Below are 20,080 nucleotides of genomic sequence, written 5' to 3'. Positions count from 1 at the left end.
GCCTGGGACATTCATTGAAAGGAGAGACACTTAGTAAAGGCCCAACTTGAGTCTGGGTCTTCCTGACTCCAAAGTCTATTTTCTACTGTATCACTCAATTTTAATCCTTCATCTTAATGCCTTCCCTCTGACAATATCCCTAGTTTATCCTTTATATATATATCTTATTTGTAAATATGTCTACATAGTATCTGCCCCATTAGAATGTGAGCTTCTTAAGAGGAGGGACTATTTTTTGCCTCTCTTTGTATCCTGAATCCTTAGCACAGTGCATGGCCCATTATGGATATTTAATAAATTCCAGTTGATTTGACTTGATGCTGCCTCTCAGAAAATGTCATGAGTGTGCAGAAAAATGCAAAATACCATCATGCCAAGTCTTCTCATCATAAAAAATAACTTCTCCTGACCCTGATATCGCCTCATAGCATAATCCTTTATTGGTCCAATTTTCTTAAATTCCTAGGAATATGTCTATAATCTTTTTCTCCACTTCCTTTTCTATTACTTCTTGTTCTTTGCAGTTTTTCTTCCCACTTCACAATTAAGTTGAATTTCATCTCTTCAAGGTTATCATTTATATTTATCTTAATGGTGTTTTAATTAAATTATGTCTCAATTAAAATCCCTGATTTTAATAAACAACTCCAATTTTTAAAAGTATTTATAGTGTGCCTCAATTTTTTTAAATCTGGGCCTATCAAGGTCAAGGAGAATGAGTCTAGGTCTACCTCCATATACAAACTTTTAACCATATTTCATTTTTGCCATCTTCCTCACCCAATGTCTTCTCTCCTCAAGCTAAGGAAGATGGTTGAAGTCAGTGTATTAAAGGATAAAGCCAATGTTGAGAGCCAAGGACAGAACTTTGTGGACTACCCACTTCAAGGGATCAAGTGGAGGACAAGGAGTCCATGGAGAGGTATAATATAGGAAGGAAGTAGAGAATGGGGGGAAGACACTCAGTTCTGAAGTATGGCAGGAGGAGAGTCAAAGGAGCTCCGGGCAGGACAGGGCTTTGATTTTATTTTGTTCACATTATCTTATTTTTATTGAAACCTTTTGTTTTTCTATCACATTCCTCCCCCCCCCCCCCATACATCCCTACTCTTCAAGGCCCAGAATGCTTTGATCTTTTCAGTGAAATAGGCCTTTTTCTAGCTGCTGATTGATTTCTTGTAAATTAAAACCTTTAGTCTTTTGACTATGAATAAAACATGTATTTAGCCTGTGTCTAAGCAGAATTTCAGCTTCCCACTTACTGAAGGCTTTCTTTCCCAGATAACAATAACAATAATAAAACACTTACAAAGCCTTTTAAGGTTGTAAAGTACTTTACTATATTAACTCATATGATAGTTATTATTCATATAGAACTTCATTTTTTACAAAGCTTTTTTTTCCCTTTAAACATGGTCAATCTTACCAGAAGACCTGAATCAGTAAAGATTCATTCGATTTGGGGATTTCTTCTTTCTCCCTTTGGTTCTTCAGTTTTTCATTTTCGACAGGCACCAATTTTGTTTGTTCCCACCAGAGCCGCCAACAGCCCATCAAAAGCATCATTGGCCCATGGTGCTGACTTCCTACAACCCCATGCGAATCAGTGCCTGAAGCTGTTTGGAAATATCTCATCCAAATGGACCCCATTCTATAGATGTCTATAGCAAGTTAAAATGATATGAATGGATATGGATTGATAGTTATGTGGCATGTCCTTCTCCCTGCCAACCATGTACACACATTGTAGGTTGAGGACACGAGGAAAGAGCATGCCCTCAAAAGTGTAGCTCACTCACCCTCACCAAAGTCTGTTATTTTTTTTTTTGCTTTGTTTTGGTTTTTTAGGATTTTTTTTTAGCATCTGTTTTTACCTGGCCAACCAGAGGACCCATGAATTCAAATCAAAGGAAGTTTAATCAAACAGCATTACAAAATAAGAAACAAAGGATGGTTCCCTCACCTCCTGTGCACACAGATGTACACTCTGCCACAGGGTACTGCACCACCAGTGGAGAGGCCATAAGACAGGAACATGTGCAGGGAATACACATGAATGGATATAAATAGGGAACATGCTTAATCGGGAAATATGGAATCACCAGCGTCACTTGGGTGCTCAAAGCTACAAAGCCTTCCGGGGACAAATCCTGGCTCTTCCTTTGTGGTCATCTCTACTATGCCGCTGCTAGTAGTTTCCTCCTCAGGAGGGACCTCTCTTTTCTTCAGCTGTTGCTGCCTAGGATTCTCCAAAGCCTTTCTCCAAGTTTGGGCTGGAATTCCTCTGAACTCCTGAGTCCCTGGAGGCCCCAAGGTGAGGAGAGTCTGTAACTCATTCATTTGCTGTAATGGAGTGAGGTATGGCACAGTATGGCTTCATAAATCATCAGTAAGCATCTAGGGGCACAAAGGAGCTTTGGGCACTTTTCCCACTCCACGATGCTGAAAGAACAGTAGATCTGAAATCAGATGCCCTGAGTCCATAGCCCAGCTCTTCCACTTACTAGCTATGTGACCTTAAGTATGGTCAACTGAGAAGGTTGGAGCCTCCGATACTTCTCCTATCTATCACCCAGTGGTGCTGAGAGATTAAAATGGAATCATCAAGGTATAAAACATGCAGAGAACTATATAAATGTAAGAGACTATGGTCCTTGCCTTCAAAAAGCTAATATGTGATTGGAAGGCAAAACAAAACTTATATGAAACAATTAAGAGAATTCAGTGTTATTATTATGGCCAATAAAAGGAGGGGACTGGACCACTCTTAGAGATAATTGAAGGTCCTTTCAAGACCTTAGGGTGATCTAAGGACCAGCAGAGATGCCTTATTTACCTTTTGCTCTCAAAAAATATATATGTTGGGGCAGCTGGGTGGCTCAGTGGATTAAAAGCCAGTCCCAGAGACAGGAGGTCCAGGGTTCAAATTTGGCTTCAGACACTTCCTAGCTGTGTGACCCTGGGCAAGTCACTTGACCCCCATTGCCCAGCCCTTACCACTCTTTTGCCTTAGAACCAATAAACAGTATTGATTCTAAGATGAAAGGGTTTTAATACATGTTACTAAAATATGTTACTATAATGTCTATTATTTAAGCTCAAGCCGGCAGTATTATTTATTCAACGTTATTTCATTAAATATTCTTTCTTAAAAATCTAACCAACAATCACAAAACTACTACAGTACGGTTTGAATTTACTGTTTGTTTCAGAGGCTAGAGTTGGACAACACCAGAAAACACTTATAGAATTCAAATAAGTCAAAATCATGGAACTTGGCTGATAAAGTCACATGACACAAAATAAGAAAAGGATTACTGTGTCCTGATTTTCCAAATACCCTGATGAGTATCTACATGATTTTTTTATTATGTGTATATTCAAGTTGTTCCTTGGACCAATTATCTTGGAACAACTCTCAGGATTAGTGCATAAATATAGGTTTGTATCTATTATTTTTTTATCCTTGCCTTCTGTCTTAGGATTGTAATAGAATATTTGTTCATTAAGAGTTAATTAATGGTTAATTAGGAAATAGGATTGTTGCAATAGATAAATATAGAAATTTGGGAAAAGGCGGATTTCTTTAAAATAGAATTTTCAAGAGAGGATCATGGGAAATAAAAAGAATCTCTCAGACGTTCTTGAAAGGGACAGTTGAAACCATTGAACTCTCATACACTCTCTATTGGTCTATCCTGATTCAAGGAAGGAGGTTCCAGAGTGTTCTGGCTCAAAAAGTTAGAAATTGGAGAACATCTGGTAAAATTTCTACTTGAGAGTTATCCAAGTAAGGAGAAGATTGGGGTGAAATATCACTGCTTTGCCAGTGGTGGCAAAAGGGAGCAAAGATTAGAAGATGTTGGCTTGCTGGTTTTGCCCATCTAATCAGCAGGAAAAAAATCAATTCTTTCCCACTGTTAAAATTTGTAATTTTTTTAGTTTTAGAATAGATAGAAATTGGGTTAATAGAGATCATAGGAAGATTAAGTTAGCCTTGATTGGTATCAAGGAGAAGCAGATTCTTGCAAACCCTATGAGGTACAGTTAGAAGATTTAGATTTAGAATAAATATATTCTTACTTGTTTCCTTTTTCTTTCCCTTTTTCCAAATTTTTAAATACTTCCAATAAGTAGTTCTTATAAGCTGGCCTGAGCCAGAATTTTTAAGATTTTGGGATGCCATCTTTTCCAACATTCAAAACAACCACCTATCAACACAGGAAAATAGAGTGATAATACCATCCAATACCAATAATCAATAAGGGTTAGAAAACCCTTATAACAGGATTGATACTGATTAATGGTTCCAAGGCAGAAGAGTTTAAGGGCTAGGTAATGGCAGTCAAGTGACTTGACATGGGTCACATTGCTAACAAGTATCTGAGGTCAAATTTGAACCCTAAACCTCTCAACTCTAGGTCTGGTTTTCAATCCACTGAGCTACCTAGCTGCCCTATGTTTGTTCTTTCTAAATCCTCAGTTAAAAAATATTTTGTGAGTTTGACAGTGCATCTGATCCACTGACTTGAATCATCTCCTCTCCATCCAGCATCAAGGCGGTACATATGTGACGATGGCCGACTTCCAGGCTTGTTGGGAGGTCTGGAATTTGAGATGTGAAGTTATGAAATGTCTTCCTCCTCCTGAGACTGTCCATAAGCTTCCTTTCTTTTCTCCACAATGAAGGACTGCCGCAGCAATTACTCAATCCCTCATCCCCAGCCTTGGTCACTGCAGAGCCCTTCAAGTTAAAGTCCTTCCTAACTTCCACACCTTTATAGCCTTCTTAGACTTTACCTGTTTTCCCTCTTGTCCACGGTCCACAGAACCAGAGGGAAGACCTGATTTGGAAAACATCCCCAGTTCATGGCGACACTTGGGATGATGGTGGGTCAATCCCTCGAAGATCAAGGGCATGGAAAAATGAAGTCAAATAAAATGTCTCGAACTTGTGTCCCCGAGCCTCGGCAAATTTATACACAAAGCAGCTCTAGCACTGGAGTGACCAAGAAGGGTTTATCCTCCTTCAGTCAGCTTCCTTCTCTCACCTCATGGAACTGACTTAAATACTACTCCAAGAAGACATAGAAATGGAGGCCATGTTTTGTTTTTTAATACACAAATAAATTTAAACACACGTCAACCTATGGTGCTATTTTTTGAGAATGTCGTGTTATCTCCATTGGGTTCAATCTACGGCCAACAGATGATAGAGTGGATAGCTGGCAATAAAGAGGCAACATCTCTGCTCCAAACGACTTTGCCTTGTTAGCACGGAGGCTACATTAATGCTACATTTAGGAGAGGAGATCATGCCTGGATCTGCAAGCTCTTAGGTACTCTTGGATAAGGAAGCTCCTTCTACCAAGGCCCATCAGCACTTTCTCCGTGTTACAAGCTTAGAGAAGTGTCCAGGGCACTGAGGGGTTAAAGAGACTTTGCTCGGGGTCACATAGGCAGTTTATGTCTAAGGTGGGACACAAAACCAGGTCTTGTTGGCTCCAAGACCAGAGTGCTATCCACTCCACCATGCTTCCTTTATATTCCATGTTTATTAAGTTACAAATGGTTGCAAGTTTAGCTCAAATAATCAAAGCCCGTCTCAAAATAATATACATCTTTTTCCATGGGCAACAACATCAAACATTAGGAAGATGGACTAAATAGTCAGGTAAATGCCATTTAACCCTCAGATTCTATGATTAAAGTGCAAAGTGAACCACTCTCAAAAGCAAACACATAGAAATTCTGTAGCAAGGTGAGAGAATACAGTACGCTGACTGACCCTTACAGAGCCAGTGGCATAAAAGAACAAGATAAACTATCTTGGAGGCTGACCTTTACTGTGGAGGCTAGTCGCATAAAGGAGAACAAGAATAATGACACAAACACAGACAAACTATGTTTACAGACATCAAGTGAAGATCAACCTAAGGGTAAGATGTCTAACTGGAAAAATAGGGGCACTGAGCAAAATTATATTTCTTCTTCTGATTCTTGGTCTCGTTCAGTGTTTTTTAGCAATCTCATATCAGCAGGAAATGTCTTCTTAAGTTTTGATCCAATTAACCTGAGGAGAAAGAATAATTTGTCATTAGACATAAACAGGTTTGAATTGGGAGCATTATGAATCAAATCAAAGGAATTAATTAAGAATGAATTACAGGGGCAGCTGGGTAGCTCAGTGGATTGAGAGTCAGGCCTAGAGACAGGAGGCCTAGGTTCAAATCTGGCCTCAGACACTTCCCAGCTGTGTGATCCTGGGCAAGTCACTTAACCCCCATTGCCCAGCCCTTACCACTCTTCTGCCTTGGAGCCAAACCACAATATTGACTCCAAGACGGAAGGTAAGGGTTTAATAAAAAAAAGAAAAGAAAAGAAAAAAAAGAATGAATTATAGTTTTAAAAATAAAATATTAACTTTGCAATTTAAAAGAGTAATCCAAAACAGCAGACAGTGGAACAATCATTTTCATTTTGCCACCCCCTCCTTTGGGTCAGCTCTTTCTCCTTGGCCTTCATAGACATGGCTCACTGCCTACTTCTCTGTCTTAATTTTTGTTCCCCCTCACTTTCCCCCTTAAACTGGACTGTTATTAATCCCCTTGTCTCTCTACACTGGGAAATAGCATCAACTCCCATGACTACAATCATTTTTATGATATAAATGACTTCCACATCTTTATATTTACCACTATCCTTTTTATGGAGCACTATCCATTTTCCAGTTCTGAAATCATCATCAAAACCAACTCATTTGGGGGCAGCTGTGTGGCTCAGTGGATTGAGACAGGCCTAGAGATGGAAGGTCCTGGGTTCAAATCTGGCCTCAGATACTTCCCAGCTGTATGACCCTGGGTGAGTCACATAACCCTCATTGCCTAGCCCTTACCACTCTCCTGCCTTGGAACCAATACATACTAAGCAAAAGGTAAGGGATTAAAAAAAATGAAAACCAACTCATTGCTCCTGGGAAAAAATATATATATATACACACACACACATACATACATATATCTTCTCTCTTATGGCCCCATTTACCATCTCTATAACTTTCTAGACCAAAATCTACCTCTCTCTCCTCTGCCCTACATCTAGTTTCTTCCCTATTAGGATTATTTTTGCTTTAATATTTCTTTGACATTTGGTGCATAAGTGCTTAAATGCTTTTTCATGTGTTCATTCATTCATTCATTCATTCATTCATTCCCAGATATTTGTAGGACATCTGGCTGCTTGCAGGGTAGCTCCACCTAGACATAGTGCCTGACAGTGCCTCAATTCGACATATCCAAAACTGAATCCATCCCATTCCCTCTTGGGTCTGCTTCTCCTCCTCACTCCACCAGAGAGGAAACCCCCATCAGCCCAAGCCCAAACTTCAGAGTCACTGTTGGCTTTTCCTTCTCCTCAAAGTCATCATGTGTGAAGACTACCTCAGCAAGCTCTCTCCTCTCTATTCCTCTACCAAGAAAAACACATTCCTTAAGACCCTCATCTGAAAAGAAATTCTCTGGACCATTATGATAGCCTCTTAAGAAGGAAGTCTTACATCTACCTTCTCTCCAACCCATCCTTCATACTGCTGTCCAAATAATTCTAATACAACACTTGGATTATGCCTCTCCTCTCATCAAAACCCTCAAATGCCTCCCTATTTCCCACTAAATAAAGAATAAACCTGACTTTCGGGTAAGCATGGCAGCAGTGTAGACTCAGGATGCTTCCTCTCCCCAGCACACACCAATATAGACTACTTCAAAAGACAAAAAAAAAAATTCTCATAAGAATGGACCAACTCTACAGTAGGGTGCAACATTGAAGGTACGTGGGATTTGGGCATTTCCACAGTATAAGGGGGTGAAAAAGCTCCCAGCCAAATGTGACCCAATCTACACTCCCCAACCCCACTTACAGAGCCAGAGTCAGAGCCAGCACATGCCAGAATCAGCGAGTGAGCAAGGGGCACTTCTAGGTCCTTGGGAGCGGACTAAAACCACCAACAATCTACCCCTGAGAGCAGATACACCTGAAACGTCAGTGGGAGGGGTAATGCAGACCGTGGGTGCTTCCCCACTGCTGCGAACAGCAGAGGCTACGGAGATTTGAAAGCTTGCTGCAGGCAAAATCCTTGCTCCTTGACTCCATACACAGAGAACCTGCCCATCTCACTCAGATTTCTGACTAAAAAGGGAAGGGAAAACCTCAACCGTGATGGCAAATTGCACACAGGACCAATATACACTCTCCAAGAAAAAAAAAAGGCAGGGACCCTCAAAAATTTTTACAAAGGAAAAACCCAGGCTACAGAGGAAATATGGGAGGAAACGCAAAAACAGACAAAACCTTTTTAAAAAATGGAAACTGTCCACAAGCCCTGGAAGAATTTAAATTGGAGCTTATCAAAAAGATGGAAGCCTTCTGGCAAGAGAAGTGGGAAATGGTTCAAAGAGAAAATCAAAAAATGATAGGAGAAAATAAAAAAAAATTGAAGCAGAAAACCAGGCCTTAAGGACCAGAATTGAGCAACTGGAAAACAACGATCTGGCAAAACAGCAAGAATTAATAAAGCAAAGTCAAAAGACTGACAAAATAGAAGAAAACATAAAATATCTCACTGACAAGGTAACAGATCAGGAAAACAGAGGAAGGAGAGACAATTTGAGAATCATTGGTCTACCTGAAAAGCCAGAAATAAACAGAAATCTTGACATCATATTACAAGAAATCATCCAAGAAAACTGCCCTGGTGTTCTTGAACAAGGAGGCAAAATAGACATTGAAAGAGTTCACAGAACATCCTCTACACTAAATCTTCAAAAGACAACTCCCAGGAATGTAAATGCCAAATTCCAGAGCTTTCAAGGTAAGGAGAAAATTCTATAAGAAGCCAAAAAGAGATAATTCAGATACAAAGGAACACCAATCAGGATCACACAAGACCTGGCAGTTTCCACACTAAAGGACCACAAGGCCTGGAACATGATATTCAGCAAGGCAAGAGAACTGGGCCATCAACCAAGAATCACCTATCCATCAAAACTGACTATATATTTCCAGGGGGAAGTATGGGCATTCAACAAAATAGACGATTTCCACGTTTGTAAAGAAAAAACCAGAACTAAGTGGAAAGTTTGATATTCAAACACAAAGTTCAAGAGAAACATGAAAAGGCAAATAAGAGAGGGAAAAGGGGAAAATGTTTTTTTATTCAAACTCTCTTCTTTAAGGGCTACAATTAGATCAAATTGTATATATTTATATATGGGGGAACTGTTATTTGTAATTCTCAAAAATTGTATTCATTATTATAGTAATTAGAAGAAACACTCATAGGAAAAGATTGGGGCATTAAGGGTCATAAGATGATATGCAAAAAAAAAGAAAAAGGGGAGGGGGATCGAGGATGGTACAAAGAGAAACTTGAAGAAATAAAATAAATAGGATAACCTTTTTCACACAAAGATACGCATGGGAAGGGAAGGGGAAGAATGCTCTTATAAGAAGGAGAGGAAGATGGGAGGTCCTAGGTTCAAATCTGACCTCAGTCACTTCCTAGCTGTGTGACCCTGGGCAAGTCACTTGACCCCCATTGCCTAGCCCTTACCACTCTTCTGCCTTGGAGTCAATACACAGTATTGACTCCAAGACGGAAGGTAAGGGTTTAAAAAAAAAGGAGAGGAAGAGAGTGCTAATAGGTAATACTTAAACCTTACTCTCAGTGAAATCAATTCTGAAAGGGGAAGAGCATCTAGATCCATTGGGATCTTGAATTCTATCTTATCCTACAGGGTAAGTGAGAAGGTACAACTAAAGGGGGTATGGGGTGAGGGAGTACAAAAAGGGGAGGGAAGGAGAGGGGGGAGAAAAATTAACAGACCCTAAAAAAAAAGAAGGGAACAAAAAGGGAGGGACCAGAAAGGGAAGTATATCAAGGGAGGGGATTAGGGGGATTGATTAAAAGTAAACCACTGGTTTAAAAGGATGTAACAAAAGAAGAAAGGACAGAACTCGGAGAGGATATCAAAATGCTAGGGAATTCACAAGTGACAATCATAACTTTGAACGTGAATAGTATGAACTCACCCATAAAACATAGACGAATAGCAGAATGGATCAGAACCCAAAATCCTACCATATGTTGTCTACAAGAAACATGCCTGAGGCGGGTAGATACTCACAAGGTCAGAATTAAAGGTTGGAGCAAGACCTAATAGGCTTCAACTGATAGAAAGAAGGAAGGAGTTACAATCATGATATCTGACAAAGCCAAAGTAAAACTAGACCTGATTAAAAGGGATAGGGAAGATAAATACATCCTGATAAAAGGGAGAATAGGCAATGAGGAAATATCACTAATCAACATGTATGCACCAAATGGTATAGCATCCAAATTTCTAAAGGAGAAACTAGTAGCATTGAAGGAGGAAATAGATAGTAAAACTATTCTAGTGGGAGACCTGAACCTACCACTATCAAAATTAGATAAATCAAATCAAAAAATAAATAAGAAAGATGTAAAAGATGTGAATGAAATCTTAGAAAAATTAAAATTAATAGATATATGGAGAAAAATAAATAGGGATAAAAAGGAATACACCTTCTTTTCAGTAGTACATGGTACATTCACAAAGTCTGACCATATACTAGGTCATAAAAACATGGCATACAAATGCAGAAAAGCAGAAATAATAAATGCGACCTTTTCAGATCATATGGCAATAAAAATAATCATCAATAAGGGTACATGGAGAGCCAAATCAAAAATTAATTGGAAATTAAATGATACAATTCTCCAAAATCGGTTAGAGAACAATTCATAATTTCATTGAAGAAAATGACAATGATTAGACATCCTATCAAACTCTATGGAATGCAGCCAAAGCAGTATTCAGGAGAAAATTTATATCCTTGAATTCATATATTAACAAATTAGGGAGGGCAGAGGTCAATGAATTGAACATAAAAATCAAAAAACTTGAAAGCAAACAAATTAAAAACCCCCAGAAGAAAACCAAATTAGAGATCCTAAAAATTAAGGGAGAAATTAATAAAAATCAGAAGTGATAGAACTATTGAACTAATAAATACAACTAGAAGCCGGTACTTTGAAAAAAACAAACAAATTAGACAAAGTACTGATCAATCTAATTTTAAAAAAGGAAAGAAGAAAACCAAATTAACAGTATCATAGATTAAAAGGGAGAACTCACCTCCAATAAAGAGGAAATTAAGACAATCATTAAAAACTATTTTGCCCAATTATATGGCAATAAATATGGCAATCTAGGTCATATGAATGAATATTTACAAAAATATAACCTGCCTAGATTAACAGAAGAAGAAATAGAATTCTTAAATAATCCCATATCAGAAAAAGAAATTGAACAGGCCACCAAAGAACTCCCTAAGAAAAAATCCCCAGGGCCTGATGAATTCACAAGTGAATTCTATCAAACATTCAAAGAACAGATAATCCCAATACTATTCAAACTATTTGACATAAGTGAAGAGGGAGTTCTACCAAATTCATTTTATGACACAAATATGGTACTGATTCCAAAGCCAGGCAGGTCAAAAATGGAGAAAGAAAACTACAGACCAATCTCTGTAATGAACATAGATGCAAAAATCTTAAATTATCCAGATACTAGCAAAAAGACTCCAGCAAGTGATCAGGAGGGTTATCCACTCTGATCAGATGGAATTTATACCAGGAATGCAAGGATGGTTCAATATCTGAAAAACCATCCACATAAATGACCATATTAATAAGCAAAGCAACAAAAATCACATGATTATCTCAATAGACACAGAAAAAGCCTTTGACAAAAATACAACACTCATTCCTATTAAAAACACTAGAAAGTATTGGAATAGAAGGGTCTTTCCTAAAAATAATAAGCAGTATCTAAAACCATCAGCCAACATCAACTGCAATGGGGACAAACTAGATGCATTCCCAATAAGATGAGGAGTGAAACAAGGATGCCCATTTTATCACCTCTATTATTTGACATTGTACTAGAAACACTAGCAGTCACAATTAGAGAAGAAAAAGAAATTGAAGGCATTAAAATTGGCAATGAGGAGACCAAGCTATCACTCTTTGCAGATGATATGATGGTCTACTTAAAGAATCCTAGAGAATCAACCAAAAAGCTAGTTGAAATAATCAACAACTTTAGCAAAGTTGCAGGATACAAAATAAACCCACATAGTTCATCAACATTTCTATATAACTCCAACACATTTCAGCAGCAGGAATTAGAAAGAGAAATTCCATTCAAATTCACCCTAGACAATATAAAATACTGAGGAATGTATCTGCCGAGACAACCACAGAACTATATGAACACAACTACAAAACACTTTCCACACAACTAAAACTAGATCTAAACAATTGGAAAAACATTGACTGCTCATGAGTGGGATGAGCTAACATAATAAAAATGATCATTCTACCCAAACTTATCTATCTATTTACTGCCATACCCATTGAACTTCCAAAAAACTTTTTTACTGAATTAGAGAAAACCATAACAAAATTCATTTGGAAGAACAAAGGATCAGGGATATCCAGGGAAATAATGAAAAAAAAAATACAAAGGAAGGGGGCCTTGCAATCCCAGATCTCAAACTATACTATAAAGCAGTGTTCATCAAAACAATTTGGTACTGGCTAAGAGACAGAAAGGAGGATCAGTGAAATAGTCTTGGAGTAAGTGGCCTCAGCAAGACAGTCTATGACAAGCCCAAAGATCCCAGCTTTGGGGACAAAAATCCACTATTTGATAAAAAACTGCTGGGAAAATTGGAAGACAGTGTGGGAGAGATTAGGCTTGGACCAACACTTCACACCCTACACCAAGATAAACTCAGAAAGGGTGAATGACTTGAACATAAAGAAGGAAACTATAAGTAAATTATGTGAGCACAGAATAGTATACATGTCAGACCTTTGGGAGAGGAAAGATTCTAAAACCAAGCAAGACTTAAAAAGAATCACAAAATGTAAAATAAATAATTTTGACTCCATCAAATTTAAGTTTTTGCACAAACAAAACCAGTGTAATCAAAATCAGAAGGGAGATAAAAAAACTGGGAAACAATCTTCATAACAAAAACCTCTGACAAAGGTCTAACTACTCAAATTTACAAAGAGGTAAATCAATTGTACAAAAAATCAAGCCATTCTGCAATCGACAAATGGGCAAGGGACATAAATTGGCAGTTTTCAGCTAAAGAAATCAAAACTATTAATAAGCACATGAAAAAGTGCTCTACATCTCTTATAATCAGAGAGATGCAAATCAAAACAATTCTGAGGTATCACCTCACACCTAGCAGATTGGCTAACATGACAGCTATGGAAAGTAATGAATGCTGGAGGGGATGCGGCAAAGTGGGGACATTAATTCATTGCTGGTGGAGTTGTGAATTGATCCAACCATTCTGGAGGGCAATATGGAACTATGTCCAAAGGGCAACAAAAGAATGTCTACCCTTTGACCCAGCCATAGCACTGCTGGGTTTGTACCCCAAAGAGATAATAAGGAAAAAGATTTGTACAAGAATATTCATAGCAGCGCTCTTTGTGGTGGCAAAAAATTGGAAAATGAGGGGATGCCCTTCAATTGGGAAAAGCTGAACAAATTGTGGTATATGCTGGTGATGGAAGACTATTGTGCTCAAAGGAATAATAAACTGGAGGCATTCCATGGGAACTGGAAGAACCTCCAGGAATTGATGCAGAACGAGAGGAGCAGAACCAAGAGAACATTGTACACAGAGACTGATACACTGTGGTACAATCAAATGATATAGACTTCTTTATAACAGCAATGCAGTGACCCTGAACAACCCACAGGGATCTAGGAGAAAGAACACTATCCACATTCAAAGGAAAAACTGTGGGAGTAAAAACACCAAAGGAAAACAACTGCTTGACTACATGGGTCAAGGGGGATATGGTTGGGGATGTAGACTCCAAATGAACATCCTACTGCAAACATCAACAGCAAGGAAGTGGGTTCTGATCAAGGACACATGTAATACCCAGTGGAATTGCGCCTCGGCTATGGCAGGGTTGGGGGGAGGTGATGGAGGAATAGAAAATATTTTTTTTTTTTACCAAGGAATAATGTTTGAAATTGACCAAATAAAAAAAAATAATGTCAAAAAAATAAACTTGCCTATAGACAGAGACAGTTAAGTGATACAGAAAGATCTGGACTCAAGATGATGAGTTTGAATCCAACTTCAGACACTTACTAACTGTGTGGCCCTGAACAAGTCACTTAATCTCTCTGGACCTCAGTTTCCTCATCAGTAAAATGTTAGACTTGATTGCCTTGAAGGTCTACAGCTCAAAATCTAGGATCCTGTGATTCTTCAGACCCAAGTTTAGTAATTACAATGATTTTTAATCACACAAATTCTAAATGAATTCTGTTTCCCTAAGTAGTTACTCCTTGGTCCTAGGTAAGAGATGGTTGAAATCGATCCCTCTCCCTGATAATAGGGTGAGAGGTGAAACAAAAGTCTAGCCTAGGGACCCCTTTCCTTTCTTATTCTCCTGAATCTTTTTTGTTTCTTGGGCAGTTTGGCTTCAGAGGGAGTATTTGGAGTTTTGTGAATGAATAGAGTGAATGGAGTGGAAGGTAGATGCCAGCTGTAGGCAGAACCATGAATAATTCAGCTAATTTCATCCCTGGCTCAGCTCTAATACAAACTACAAGTATTTTCCTTATAAAACGTGACTGTTATAGGAACCCCAAAACGAATTTGGTTGTATTATTTGTTGAAAAGAAAATGGGTGGTGCTGGTCCACAAAGCACCATTCCTGAGGAATAACTACAAAGACATAAAGACTGGTAGAGCTTTGGGAGTCATTGTGTCCAACCTCCTCCTATGATGTAAGACAAAAACAAAGCCCAGAGACATTCTGGGATGATCCAGACACAACAAGGTACTCCCAAGGTGATTGTGAAAGATGGGAAATCTCATCAGTGGGAGATCTGGGACAGAAATTCACTCTTCTGCCTTCTAGTCCAGTATTCTTTCCACCTTTCCATACTCTCCTCCCTTGTATACAAGGAGCTTTTTGTAGCTTTCTTAGAATCCTTGTAATTACCTTTTATTTACATCTCTAATAGATTGTTTTATAAATTAATAGTGCAAAGCATGTATTAGCTTGTGTAAGATAAGACCAATGACAGCATCATTTTTATTTCTATAATTTTTCTATTCAATAAACATGTTCAATAAACATTTATTAAGTGCCCACTGTATGCCAGGCCTGGAGTCAGGAAGACTAATCCTGCTGAGTTCAAATCTGGCCTCAGACATTTACTACCTATGTGGCCCTGTGTAAATCATTTAACTCTATCTGCCTCAATTTTCTCATCTGTAAAATAAAGAAGGAAATGGCAAACTACACCAATATCTTTGCCAAGAAAATCCAGAAAGGGGGTCACAAAGAGTTAGATATGACCACAACAACTCAACAATATAACAAAAATGTACCAGGCACTGTGTTCATTATAAATTCATCTCATCTAGTGTTAATGTTGTCTAATTCTCTAAGACCACGTGTTTGTAGGCAAATCATTTAACCTCTCCAAGGTTCAATTTTTCCATCATTAAATGAGGATAATATATTTGTATTAATGCTTAAGAATGCTGGGAAGATCAACCAAAACAGTGGTGTGCCAGAAACAGTTTTCAGAGTGTTTACATTAAAGAATTATTATTATATTACTATTATTATTATTATTGCTGAGTATCAAGGGCTATATTGATTGGGGAAGGAACATGGCCAAACAAACTGTAGTACAGGAATGTAGTGGAATATAACTGTGCTCTAAGAAATAACACAAAAGCTAAAAGGATGCATGGAAAGACTTATGTGAACTAAAGCAAAGTGAAAGAAGCAGAAGCAGGAAAATAGTATACATGGAACTATAACAACATAAATGGAAACATCAACAAAGACCCATCTTGCTGAGTAGTTGCATTTTAGCCATGATTTGTAACTCTTATTTTTCTACTGTAGGAATTCTAAGCCCATTTAACTTCTCTCTGTTCCAGTATATCATAATTGTTAATGTCTTGCAGGGATAGTAAGAACTCTGAAAAAGACAAAAGAAAGATTGGAAGGGAGGCTTCTTTAGGGAAAAGATGGTGAATATTTTTGTTTTGGATATATCAAATCAAATAGTTTGATCCATGACAATCCAGAGTTATTACTTCATCAGAGTGGGACTTCCTAGGTATAAATTCCTTCCATGGATGCAGGCTGACAACTCCTCCTTCAGTTCCTAGAGAATTGTTGAGATACTGAGAAGATATGACTTGTCCAGAGTTATATGACTAGTGTGTATCAAAGACAAGACTTGAGCCAAGGTTTTTCTGACTGCAAGATCAGCCTCTAATTACGGTATCATACTGCCTCTCCTCCAAGGGTCAAGTTCAGTTGCTTTAAAAAAAAAAAAGAATCAAGACCCTTAACAACTACTTTTTTTCAATACGACATTAGTTTCAGAAAATTCGGACAAAAAAAAATTCAGTTAAAAGCCAATGTCAATGCAACTTCTCTCCATTCACTCACGAAGTATCTGGGAACTAACAGTCCCATGTCAAAAAAGAAAAAGAAAGCATAAGAAAATTCACTTGTTAAGCAATTTTATCTATTTTCTGGCTACTGTCTGATTCTCTATCTCTGAATGCTCTACCTTCTCCCTCAAATACAGAAGTATGGGGTCTTCAAATTGGGTTTCAGACCTGTTATATTTATGGGGAGTTAAGAATTAAAACCCCTTCATCTGTGAAGGACTAAACTATTATCAGCAAAATAAAATTCTAAGATAATCCCAAGGGACTCATGATTTTTAAAAAAGTGCTATCCATAGCCAAAGAAGGAGCTGTTAATGTTAAAGTCTCGTTGCCGATCAAAGCATGCCATCTTTCATTTTAGTTCCTTCCTGAGTTTCTTCTTGTATGTGTGATATATGATTTCTATCATGGCATGAGGAATAGGGAAATAGGTATTGGATGAAAGTAACCTACATCAAACTATTTACCACCATGGGGAGGGGAAAGAAGAAAAGGAGGGAGAGAATCCGAATTCTGAAATGTCAAAAATGAATATCAAAAATTGTCTCTCCATATAATTGAAAAAAATTTAAGTTAAATAAAACAAAAACAAACAAAAAAGGACTAAAGATTTTTCAGCATCCCTAGGCAACTCTATAGGACTTTAAATTACAGATGAGTTGCTAGTTTGTATTGATGGAGTTTCCACCCTACGAATCCTACAGGGCAGACAGTGGAATGTCATTCCACTGATCAATCAACTCTAGGATTACCTCAAAGATAAAATATAAAATTCTCTATCTGGCATTCAAAGAATTTCATAAATCTGGCCTCCTCTTCCCTTTCCAGGCTTCCTACACAATATTCCCCTCCACACACTACAATCCACTGTGGCACAGCTCCTTGCTACTCCTCACATGAGATCCTCCATTGCCTCCCACTCCTGCTTCTTTCCCAGTTAATTTTGGAGGTGGCAAGAGAGACACCAACCAGCAATCTGTGGCTTCAGCCATGCCAAGAGAGGTTCAGTCGGCTGGGGGCATTAATCAAAGCCCTGAATGACCAGAGGACTGAACTAGATGTGCCCCTTGCATCAAAGCAACTGAGGGAAAGGAGCATCTTCTTTGGTATCTTTGGTATCTTCTATGTTTCCAAATCCCTCCTTTTGGAAGTCACTGGCTGGCTAAGATGAGTGGTCCATTACCATCAGGATAGGCAACCTGCTAAAACCACCAGCTAAAACACTGTCTCTGTCTCTTCAGTACCAATAGCCCAGTGCCTGGCACCCAGTAGGTGCTTAGTAAATGCTTGGTCATTGTTTGCTAACTTGTTTTGAGCAATAATGCGTGTATGTGGAATTGCTTGTCAGCTCCAGAAGGGGGCGGGAAGAGGGGAGGGAGACCACATGAATTAGGTAACTTTGGAAAACTTATGTGTGCATTTGCTAATGGAATAAAATCAAATAAAGAAAAAAGATTCATTGTTTGCTAACTGACAGTTCAGTTGATTAATGACATTCACAGGAAAAAAAAAAGGATCAGGAACTACCTCTTCTCTTTGTGTTTTTAAGTACCCAATAAATATTTCTTGAGTCCCATTGGTAACTAGTGACCAGAAAAACTTTCCCAAAATAGCTGCGATCTTCATTGACTCTCTATTGCCTACCAAATAAAATCCAAGCTCTTCGGCACAGAATTCAGAAAGTTCTGAGTCCCCTCTCCTTTTTTTTTTTTTAAACCCTTACCTTCCATCTTGGAATCAATACTGTGTATTGGCTCCAAGGCAGAAGAGTGGTAAGGGCTAGGCAATGGGGGTTAAGTGACTTGCCCAGGGTCACACAGCTAGGAAGTGGCTGAGGCCAGATTTGTCTCACTCCATTTTTTGTAAACCCTTACCACCTGTATCAATTCTATAGCAAAAGAGTGGCAAGGTGTATGCAATAACAGCCATATTGTGGAATGCTCAAATGGATAGACTTGGCTATTATTGGCAATGCAATGATCCAGGACAATTTAAGGGACTTGGGACAAAGAATGCTATTTACCTCCGGAGAAAGAACTGCTGGAGTCAGAATGCAGATGAAAGCAATGATTTTCACTGTAGTTTGCCTGGGTTTATATTTGGGGGTTTTGGTTTTCTAACATTACTCTCAAAAATGATAATATGGGACTATGTTTTGCATGATAATACATGTGTAAGCCAGAAAAAAATAAAACCGAGCAGTAAGGGAGAGGTTATTGAGGTTAAGTGATTTGCTCAGGGTCACAAAGCTAGGAAGTGTCTGAGGTCAGATTTGAACCTCCCATCTCCAGGCCTCATTCTCTATCCACCAAGCTACCTTGCTTCCCCTGCCTTTTTAAACCAGCTAATGGTTTAAACTAAATTAATGTTAATTTTTCTCTGCAAAAAAAAAAAAAAACCATCCAGTCAGCTTTCCTCTCCCTTGACTTTCATTTTAATGTCAAAAACCCTCTGAATGGAAACACAGAAGAAAATCATTTGCTTGAACACATGGTTCAATGAGGATATGATTGGGGATGTAGACTCTAAATGATCACCCTAGAGCAAATATCAATAATATGGGACTAGGTCTTGGTCAAGGACACATGTAAAACCCAGTAGAATTGCTTGATGGCTCAGGAGGGGGATGGGAGGAGGGGAGGGAAAGAACATGAATCATGTAACCATGGGAAAATATTCTAATTTAATTAATTAAATAAATTGATTTTTCTAAAAAGCTCTTTGAATGGGGGGTAGTTGGGTATCTCAGGGGATTGAGAGCCAGGCCTAGAGACAGGAGGTCCTAGGTTCAAATCAGGCCTCAGACACTTCCTAGCTGTGTGACCCTGGGCAAGTCACTTGACCCCCATTGCCTACTCTTCTGCCTTAGAACCAATATACAGTATGGATTCCAAGATGGAAGGTAAGAGTTTAAAAAAAAATAAAAAGCTCTCTGAATGGATCAGAGCTCAGCATTACCAACCCTTCCTGTGCCTTGTAATCTGTAGAACTGATCCCAAATGGCCAATAACAGTTAACTTACCAGGTGATAAAAGCATAATTCACACCCAGAATGAAATAAGTGAATGCATAATGCCAGCAAAAACATATGGTCAGAAACATGATATTGCCGTGATCCGTTTGATTCCATTCAGGGCCCCCGTTGGGAGGATACAATACAAAGGCAATCTGTAACAGAAAACATAAATCCGTGTTGAAGCCATCAGATGGATCATAAACATGCTGAATTGTTAAGCCTTTGGTTCCAGGGATCGTGGGTGAACCACACACCCAGGACATGGGCTGCTACAAACAGTTTTACAAAAATGAGGCTTTACTTATTCTGTCCAGCCATGTGGACTGCAGCTGCCAAATGTAATAGATAGTAATTCCTGAGGGTGTATATTGATTCTTTATGTGACTAATGGATCAAGTTTTTCTTATCCTCTTCCCTTTTCCTCCCACTTCAAAAGCCTTTCAG

General features: G+C 38.5%; 1 protein-coding gene across 5 annotated transcripts in view; it reads right to left on the bottom strand.

The window, feature by feature from the left end:
- Positions 1-1,898: 1,898 nt before the first annotated feature.
- Positions 1,899-20,080, bottom strand: part of TMEM45A (transmembrane protein 45A) — an 83,026-nt gene continuing 64,844 nt past the window's right edge. For 4 of the 5 annotated variants that reach the window (XM_056793392.1, XM_007493571.3, XM_056793391.1 and 1 more), the window contains 2 exons: positions 19,643-19,788; positions 1,899-6,073 (listed from right to left, as the gene is read on the bottom strand). In XM_056793392.1, the coding sequence (XP_056649370.1) occupies positions 5,980-6,073; positions 19,643-19,788 (240 nt within the window). In that variant the 3' untranslated portion in view covers positions 1,899-5,979. Of the gene's footprint in view, positions 6,074-19,638; positions 19,789-20,080 lie in introns of those variants that run through there. The other variant, XM_056793394.1, reaches the window with a different exon arrangement.

This window comes from Monodelphis domestica, chromosome 4, assembly GCF_027887165.1.
Source record: "Monodelphis domestica isolate mMonDom1 chromosome 4, mMonDom1.pri, whole genome shotgun sequence".
Classification (NCBI taxonomy): Eukaryota; Metazoa; Chordata; class Mammalia; order Didelphimorphia; family Didelphidae; genus Monodelphis; species Monodelphis domestica.
This window is presented reverse-complemented; position numbering and strand designations above follow the sequence as displayed.